At 53.8% G+C, this 8,888-nt stretch overlaps 3 protein-coding genes across 3 annotated transcripts; 1 reads left to right on the forward strand and 2 right to left on the reverse strand.

Moving 5' to 3' along the window:
• Positions 1 to 1,014: 1,014 nt before the first annotated feature.
• VTN00DRAFT_8430 (uncharacterized protein) lies at positions 1,015 to 2,460 on the reverse strand (the record flags this gene model as incomplete). The annotated part of the gene is made up of 2 exons (XM_069435284.1): positions 1,015 to 2,087; positions 2,160 to 2,460. The coding sequence occupies 2 exons, from the start codon at positions 2,458 to 2,460 to the stop codon at positions 1,015 to 1,017; spliced, it is 1,374 nt and encodes a 457-aa protein (XP_069285245.1).
• Positions 2,461 to 3,787: 1,327 nt separating this feature from the next.
• VTN00DRAFT_8431 (uncharacterized protein) lies at positions 3,788 to 5,099 on the reverse strand (the record flags this gene model as incomplete). The annotated part of the gene is made up of 2 exons (XM_069435285.1): positions 3,788 to 4,433; positions 4,492 to 5,099. 2 exons carry the CDS (start codon positions 5,097 to 5,099, stop codon positions 3,788 to 3,790), a joined length of 1,254 nt encoding a protein of 417 aa, XP_069285246.1.
• A 411-nt stretch (positions 5,100 to 5,510) lies between these two features.
• Positions 5,511 to 6,967, forward strand: VTN00DRAFT_8432 (uncharacterized protein; the record flags this gene model as incomplete). Its single annotated transcript, XM_069435286.1, has 2 exons — positions 5,511 to 6,590; positions 6,647 to 6,967. 2 exons carry the CDS (start codon positions 5,511 to 5,513, stop codon positions 6,965 to 6,967), a joined length of 1,401 nt encoding a protein of 466 aa, XP_069285247.1.
• Positions 6,968 to 8,888: the final 1,921 nt, after the last annotated feature.

The following is an 8,888-nucleotide window of genomic DNA, read 5'->3' on the forward strand; positions in this document are numbered from 1 at the left end:
ACTCTCTCTCTCTCTCTCTCTCTCTCTCTCTCTCTCTCTCTCTCTCTCTCTCTCTCTCTCTCTCTCTCTATACTGTGCGGATTAGATAGGCATAACTTAAATATATCAAGTATAGTATGCACTGTAGAATGCAGCACAGTCCAATACAGCTTCGAACCTAGGTACCCATCTAATATCTGTCTCCAGAATTGAACCTGAACTCTCCACTGGGTCTGTCCTGTCTTGTCTTACCTGTCCACTAGGTTCCTAACCGCCCGCTAAGTAGGTATGTACTAACTTGAAACTACCGAATTCTCACACTACCAGTACTGAGGGCACACCTGTTCGGGCCTAGAAGGTGAGACCAGAGCGGGGTAGGTAGCACAGCATAAGCATAGCATACCACACTACAGCTTACAGCATACTGGAGCCACTGATTTGCTTCCGCAAAAAAAGGTATGGTGCTCAGTACTGAACAATGTAAACGTCTTGAACAGCAAGGTTTCACGACGGAAGTTCTAAGCCAAATGGGGACACATCGAGGTACTTAGCTAAGGTTCTAGGTAGGTACCCGACCTAACCAGGGCCGTGGACCGCTAGCCCTGATAAAAACTCAATGGGGCACACAAAGGCATTGTTATTGAACTATTATTATTATTAAGCGTAAATGTTCGTCCAAAGTGATCAAAAAAGGAATGGATGGTAAAGTCAAAAAATAAAGATTAAATTAAGCAGCAGGTAATCCAAAGGAGCGTGGTCGTACGCAAATAAGCTGGCCTCCCCAAATACACTCTATCTCTTTTTTTTGTGCTTTTTTCTTCCCTTTTTTGTCCCACAATTTTCTATCTATCGAGAGTAGAAGAAATAGCAGAAAGATTAAGGTGTGTGACACGACAGATGAAGTCAACAATTCTATTCGATGAGAGAAATAAGCAGAAAGACTAAGATTAATAATCACGCATCACAACAGGCTGGAACTTTTGTTGGTTGGTCCACGTTTCCTCTTTCAGGAAGGAAGAAAGAGGTGTACCACCTCTAGTAGTCGAGGAGAGCAGAGGCACCAGTCTCGCTCGAGATGTAGATGACCTCGTGATTGTCATTGAAGCCGTTGAACTTGGTCGCGCTGCACCTGGTGTAGGCGCCCATGTTCTCGAAGTACAGCCAGTCCCCGACATCAAGAAGGCCCGGGAGCTCGATGCGCTCGGTGATGATGTCGATGCCGTCGCAGGTCGGGCCCCAGATGGAGTAGGCAATGCCCTTGGAAACGGGCTTGGGCTCGGAATCGTCCGAGTTTGGTGTCGACGGCACCGAGGCATCGACGCAGGTCAGGATCTGCGCGACGGGGTGCTGGTGGTCGAAGATGATGTTGGAGAAGTTGCCGTAGACACCATCGTTCAGATACAGCATGTACGCATCGCGCGAGGGATCCTCCGGGTCGGGCACGTCGCGACGAGCAATGATGTTAGCGGCCAGGGTGAAGGCGCTGGCAACGTAGTAGCGACCGGGCTCCGCGATGATGCGGATGTGCGGCGGGAAGTACGTGTCGAGAGCCTCGCTGAGGATACCAGCGAACTGCTCGAAGGTATCCTCGCAGAAGCCACCGCCAACATCCAGAGTGTGGAGCTCGTGGCCCACCTCTTCAGCCTGGTCGAACACGACACGGGCATCCTGGACAGCCTTGAGGAAGGCCTTGGGGTCCTCCGCGCCGGATCCCACGTGGAAGCTCACTCCGACCACCTTGAGCTCCAGCTGACGGGCGAGCTCGAGCAAGGGGCGGGCCACGTCCAGGGATGCGCCGAACTTCATGCTCAGTCTGCAGAGACTTGTCGAGTCGTCTGTCAAGATACGCAGGTACAGTTCTGCTTCGGGGAAATTGGCCTTAATCTTGTACAGTTCGTCGGCATTGTCGAAGGTCATCTGCTTGACACCCATCTCGGCAGCGTAGCGGATGTAGGACTTGGTCTTGCACGGCTGGGCGTAGATGATGCGGCTCGGGTCGATGCCGGTCTTCAGGGCCATGTCGATTTCGGCCTTGGAAGCGCAGTCGAAGCCGTTTCCAAGCTTGGCCATGAGGCGAAGGATCTCCGGGTCCGGGTTGCACTTGACCGCTGTGGGGGAATTCATCAGTCAGCGCCCGACACACTTCCACAGCCTGGCTCGGCTCAAGAGACGAGACCTACCGTAAAAGGGCTTCACGCGGCCCAAGTTCATCTTCCAGCGCAGGTGCTGGCGGTAGATCTCGCCCATGTCCGCCACGTAGAAGGCATCTTCCTCCCCAGCACCACAGCGGTCGACGTCGATGCTGGACACACGCTTCTTGAGGATCTCAAAGATCAGGTCCTTGGAAGCCAACTTGGACTGGAAGAGATCATGCGCGCCATGATGGTTAAGATTGAAGTCGTGTTTGGTACTACTACTATGATCGTCCTGATAACGTTTGGTCACGTAAACTTCAGCAGGCGCGAAAGCAGAAGGTGCCATAACCATGCGGCCGGAGCAGCGCACGAAGCTCTTCACTCAGGGGGGTATAAGTAAAGAGAAGAGAGGAGATAATCCAAGCGGACGCGACCGCGTGTGTTAGGGAGGACGAAAAGTTTCGCAACCGAAGTTGACTGGACCTAGCCTCCTCGACCCTTCCTCTGAAAGAGGAAGAACCGTCAGAGAAGTCCTATGCGGCAGCTGGGTGTTGTGGGAAGAAGCAAACGGCGGCTGAGGTGAGTGGTTAATAAATGGCGCACCGGAGGAGGGGAACACGTGGGCCGTCAGCAGCAGGAGGGGGGATGTTGTTAAGAGTATGTCGAAGGCGTCGCGGGGAGACAATTTGACGGGAGAGCAAGCCGAGGGCTACGAGAGCCGTGATGAGCTGGCGCCTTTGGGGACTCCAAAGGCTGGGCGAGACGTCGCGAGTCGTGGGATTCGGGGGTCGCACGAGAGCCCTGGAGCAGAGGAAGCGGTCAGGACGAGGCTTGGGTGCAAGATTTGGAAGGGGGGAAAGGGGGGGGGGGGGTTTCGGCAAGTGTGCGCAGAGATTTTTAAGAGATGATCGCGAGGTTAGGGCAAAGGGCACGACCACACCAGCGACCGGGCGCGTCGACGGGATAGGGGATAGAAAGAGGGGAAGACTCACTGACTAACGAGACAGACGGAGCAATTGATGGTGCAGAGACTGCTGGAGGGGGGAGAAGAGAAAGAGATGGTGGAGGGGACGGGACGAGATTTAAGGGAGACGGTGGTGACGAGGGACGGCGGAGGGGGTCGCGGTGTTCCGTGGGGAAAGATTTGGTGAAGTGTGGCACGGCTCACGCTCGAGGCACAGCGCACCCGACACGTCCGCCAACATCATATACGTCCACATGCCTACGCTGCTACGTCCTGTGTATATCTGTACATGCTCGATCTACACACACAGATCTGCTGCTGCAACCACAGCCAGCTGAGCACTTGCTCTCTACATGTTGCACATGAATCTTCTTTTGAGCATTTCTTCTGAACAGAGGCTTGCGCGTTTTTGTCGCCTGAAATAGCCCCTCTCGTAGTGTTTGTACCCAACGGGGACGCCGTTGAAGCCACAAGGGGTCCAGATCCTTCTTCTGGGCTTTCTCAGCGGTTGCAACATCGTCCGTCTCCACGAAGCGAGATTTTTCTCCTTTGGTCGTTGATTTTCACGAGCTGCCACCGGTCCCTTGCACGTTGCATGCGCTGCGCTGTCATTGATGCAAGGGCTACACTCGTGCACCCGAGGCAGCGGCTTGCTGGATCTCGCACGGATAAACACCGCGCAGATCCATAGTGCTCATCGTCAACGCCCCTACGGTGAGTGGCTCCTTTTCTCTTGTGGTCTTAATCCACCATGTGTCCTGCCCCTCCGTCCAAAGGCGTACACCTCGATGTTCTCGACCGGCGGGTCCTCGCCGGCACACGACGACGGAAGTGGAACGGTGTCTCGGTCCAGCGTGCCAAATGCCGCAGCGTCCATCAGGTCGAAGAAAACCGCCTCGCTCTCGTGTCGCCGCTTTAGGGCCACCAACACCACCGCGTCTGGTGAGCCTTGGACCAGCACATCCAGCACGCGCACCAGCGACGGCACGCTGTCTGCATTGTACGTGCAGTCGGAGATCAGAATCAGGTCTATCTCGCCGCTGCACACGGCCTCGGGATACTCCGCGTCCCAGTCGAGGGTGCGGAAGTCGATGACGGATTTCCGCGCAGGGCTGGCAGAAGCGATATTGCGAGCTACAATCTCGTGCACCTCCGGCAAATCTGTGAGTAATACCGAGCACCGGGGTCGCAGCTCAGCCAGGGCGATCCCGACAATGCCACATCCCGCGCCCAGTTCGACGACGTTAAGCGGGTTGCTGTTCTTTGTCTGCAGGAGACCCTGGAGGAAGGGCATTGCTGGTGCCCGACCCCCAGTGGCGCGTTGCAGGCATATTACGGAGGCCAGGGCCGCATCCCTGTCGGCAAAGAGTATTTAGAACTTATAGGCCGGCGCTGGAGAATGATGAGTCTCACCAGATGTGTCGAGCAATGCTGTTGCCCGTCTCCTCCCAGACCCTCAGGTCAGGTTGATTCTGGAGACTGAAGCGTCTTTCGACCAGCTTCTCGGCCAGAGCAGGTTGTGACCCCCCAAACGGCGTGCTCCAACCTGATATCACCGGAGGCACACCGCCCCGGTCGAGCAGATTGTCTGCTTGCCGGTGAGGACGAGACGACCGGCTTGTACTCCCTCCTGCTGCGCCAATGCCCAGGACGACAGCCTGGTTCGAGGGTGGCGGACGAAAGGGACCCAGTGAGATACCCAGTTCCCGCTTTCCAGCTTGCCAACGAATGGTTCTCTGCTGCAAGACGGTGTTGGTCCGGTCGACGACCAAGGTCACTGCCAGGTCCACATCGTCCGCCAGGAAGGAATCCCCTAGATCGGTGGTGAGGCAGATGAGGGCTGAGACGGAGATACTGTCCGCTTTGTGCTTCTGGATCCTGGGAGACTTGAGAAAACGGACGTAATACACCATAGTTGAAGATGTCAACGAGCAACCTCGCGTGACAACTTTCCACCGGAGTTGCCAGGCGCTGGTGGAGCGTCTCCATTCTTGTAGCTTGCCCAGCCCAGGCCCTGCCATGTTTCCAGCCTCTGATTGGCGGAGACCAGACATACCACGTGATGCTTCACGTGTCATCCCTTGGTTTGATTAACTAAGTTAATCAGCCGTACGTGCTTAGTCACCCATTTTGATGAGTCAGCTTCTTGGCCTGAGGCCGCCGCCTCCTATCGCGCGGAGTCGCAGCGCCGTCAGAGCGTCGTCGATGCATCGACTACTGTATAGCCCTCCCACCTCGCGTCTGTGGCCGTCGCACGTTTGCATCTGTCTCCAGAATCTCCTCCATGGTTCATCATCTCTCGCCAATGCGTCTTGCTCTTGGTAGGCCTGCCCCCGTAACGGACAGCTTGTCTGCGCTCATCCAGCGGCCTTCTCATCCCCTGTAACGACGCCGCCCCGTCATCGCGGCTCGACCCGCGCGATACTTGCAAGATGATGCGCCCCAGCGACCCCCGGATCCGCCAAAGCATCAACCAGATCTCCCAGAATATTGAATCTGCCAATGAGACGGTGCAGGAAAGCGTCTATACCTTCTCCCAGAATTATATCTCTCCCTGTCTTGCATCGATTGGTAGCTGCGCGAGAGCATGCACAGCGCCCTGCTTCCCCAGCCGCGAGGACCAGCTGCGTCGTCGCAGAAGAGGTCGCGCGGAACTCAATTTCGATTTCTACGACGACTGGGACAATGACGATGCCGGCGACGGTGGCCTGCTGGGTTGGGGCAATGACGAGCTGGACCGTCTGCTGGCGGGCAGCGGGGTCTACTCGCGCAGGAGCGCAGTGGACCAACCGCGCAGGCAGCGGGCCATGAGCTACGGAACTCGGGGTCGGAGGAGGAGCAGTGTGCTTCCCGACGAGAGGAACGATCCGACCGTCATCCCCAGTTCGTCGTTTTTGGGCTTCCTCGAGCGCTTTCCCTGGCGGATTGGCGCGCGAGGGATCAAGTACCGGCCGTCCGCAGCCGATCTGCAGGAGAACCCGGGAAGATTGAGACGACCAGCGCGTGAAAACGAGCCATTGATGGAAGCGACCGACGAAAGTGACCGGAGTTCGGATGGGAAGAATGGTAGAGACCGCAGTGGGACGGAGTCGTCGCGGGAGACTTCTAATTCATTGAGTTCGCGTGGGGATCTGATACCGAGCGATGAGGAGGAGGATGCCGTTCCGTTGGATGACGAATTCACACTGGCTCTCGGACGTCGTGGGACTGGATTCAGCTCCGAGTCCCAAGTGGGAGGGAAATCGATGATGTCGAGGAGGTCTACCTCCGGTACACCTAGTCACGGCACGGCTTCCTCGCGCGAATCGAGGGGGAAGAGCAAGAGGAATAGCAAAATCCGATCTCCCCTGGGATCCGATGTTGAGATTGTGAACAACCCAGATATGCCGTCGATGGTCGACTTGCAGAAAGAAGAAGAGCGCGTGAGACTTGAAGAAGAGGCAGAGATTGCGAGGAAACGACTTGCCGCGCATAGGCTGGCTGTCAGTCGGGGATTGGAGCAGGAAGATGAGGTATGCAAGCCTCCTCTGGTTCCGTTTGGCCTTAGATTAAGCTAACGATCATCTAGAGTACAAGTTCACACCCTACTTCAGAACCCACCCCAGGCGCCACATCTGACTCTGAAGGTCATGGACAGGCTGTACCTGAGCAAGCTCAGGTCGAACGCCCGCCTGCTAACCTTGAGCACCGTCTAAGCCAGTCATTCGACCGGCGGAGACCACTTAGCCTGGAACCTTTCCCGCCGCTGTCACCGTCCCCACCAACGGGGACATTTGCCAATGACACGTCCATACAGACAGCGTCAGGAATGCCATCGCATGTTCAGGATGAAACAATGAAATCCGTTGATCAGAACACGCAGTCCGGTCCGAAGGTGGACGAGGGCTGAAGAGGCCAGAAACGGCCTTCTGAATGGCTTTAGAGCAGAGAATATCATGGAGCGATTCCAGGCCCGGGCTCATCCACCGTCGAATTCGGTACCTTAGTATTTGAGCAACGGTTGGCTTTCTCCGTTTCATTTTTAACCCGAGTTATTTAGACGGTCTGATAGAAGACGCTGTCTGTCAACGACGCATCTGCGTTCGCTGAAAAGTCAGGTCTTGCACCCTGACTGGGTTAGGAGTTAAGTTCCTGGTTAGAAAAACAGACGGAGGATGGATCGTCCTGGCTGTTAGGAGCCCACCTAGCGGGTTTGCAGGATCTGAATGGATTGATTAATGCTCGACCCTGCTCAGGTCAGAGCTCCCGCGGTCTGGGGACAAATTTCCTGGACGGCTGGAGGTGGGCTTTTTTATTCGCGCTGGCTGGATGGGCATGGAATGGGATGGATTTCTTTGGATCTGTATGACATGATACGGTATGAATCACGACACTCAGAAAGCCTTTAACACGATGGAGGGTACCGACACTGATCCCGGTGTTTGCTATTGGTGCTGTCCATTTCGAACTTTTTCCTTCTGAGATGAACGACCACGCTCGGTTTTCTTTTGCTGTTTTTATCTTATCTATCTGCTAGATTGTACTGTACAGCTACCTACCTACCTAGCCATCTTCATTTGATATGATAGCTAGCCTGGCACGATGCGATGCGATGTGATGAAGTTGAAGCCGGGTCTATCTTATCTTTATCTGTTAATTCGATAATGATTAATGAATCAGCTGTCTTTTTAGATACATCTCTTCACTGTGCAGCTCCCACTTACTATAGATTTATTTTATTTTCCATTTTAGGAGCGTGGTACTCCGTTAGGTAGGGAATATAACGGTGTGATAAGATATACATATATGTGTATATATAATCTAAGACGGTAAGGTTCAGATGGAGACTACTAGCCCATCTATCTGCAGGGTTACTAAAGTTTGTTGCATGTGTATATATTAATTTGAAGCTATTATTTATTGTATTGTTATTTAACAACAGAAGGCAGATGTTGCTGCTATCAACTAACCAATCAATCAATCGGTCCATAAACAAGCGGCAGGAAGCAAGCTGATTCGTAGGATGGAGATATAGGTGAGCCTGGTTCACCCGGAACCAGGCTACAGTACACCAAGCTCAGTGCACATCTATATGAGAAGCCATGGTGTAGATATTTGTGCGCTAAGCACTCCAAAAAGGATAAAGGAGCGCTCAGTAATACACTACGTTTGCTGTTCAGACTCAACAATGTTGTTTTTACTGCGATGGGCGTTTCTCGACGTCGAAATAAGGTAGCTACCAGGCAGGTAGGTACCCACCCACACTCAGTCGATGGCTTACAGCCATAGATGAACTAGGTATCTAACTCGGTTCTGAAATGAGTAAATGTATCACTCCACGATCCCACATGAGTGGCCTGTGTTGGGCGTAGTCGTGGGGGGCCGTAGATCAGACGAAACACTAAACGGAGACAATATACTATTTAGGTACTCCCGACATCAAACATATCATATCTTTTGGCAAATTACTAAATTGCTATGTGAGTTTGAAGCCATTGGAGGGTACCCAGAAACTGCTATAGGTCACAGACCCTGGACAAAGCCAGCCCAGATCGCAAATATATAGTAAAGGCGCAACGTGGGTGGCCTGGACTGGGGGGAGGGTGCAGATAAGGCAACCTATCCAGGCGGAGGTCCACTAGATTGAGCAGCAAATAGGATCGCTAAGCATGAATGCAAGAGAAAAAAGAAATCATGCTAAGACACGGTTAATAAATACAAGATTCCAATGAAGATGAAGATATGGAACTAAGTTGCCATCGAAGCGCTCGCCTCACCTGGAGCCTCATGCAACCCGATTGCTGGGACTGTTGTGCAGCATGCACTGTATT

The sequence above is a fragment of the Thermoascus crustaceus genome (genome assembly GCF_041956765.1).
Source record: "Thermoascus crustaceus strain CBS 181.67 unplaced genomic scaffold VTN00scaffold_6, whole genome shotgun sequence".
Classification (NCBI taxonomy): domain Eukaryota; kingdom Fungi; phylum Ascomycota; class Eurotiomycetes; order Eurotiales; family Thermoascaceae; genus Thermoascus; species Thermoascus crustaceus.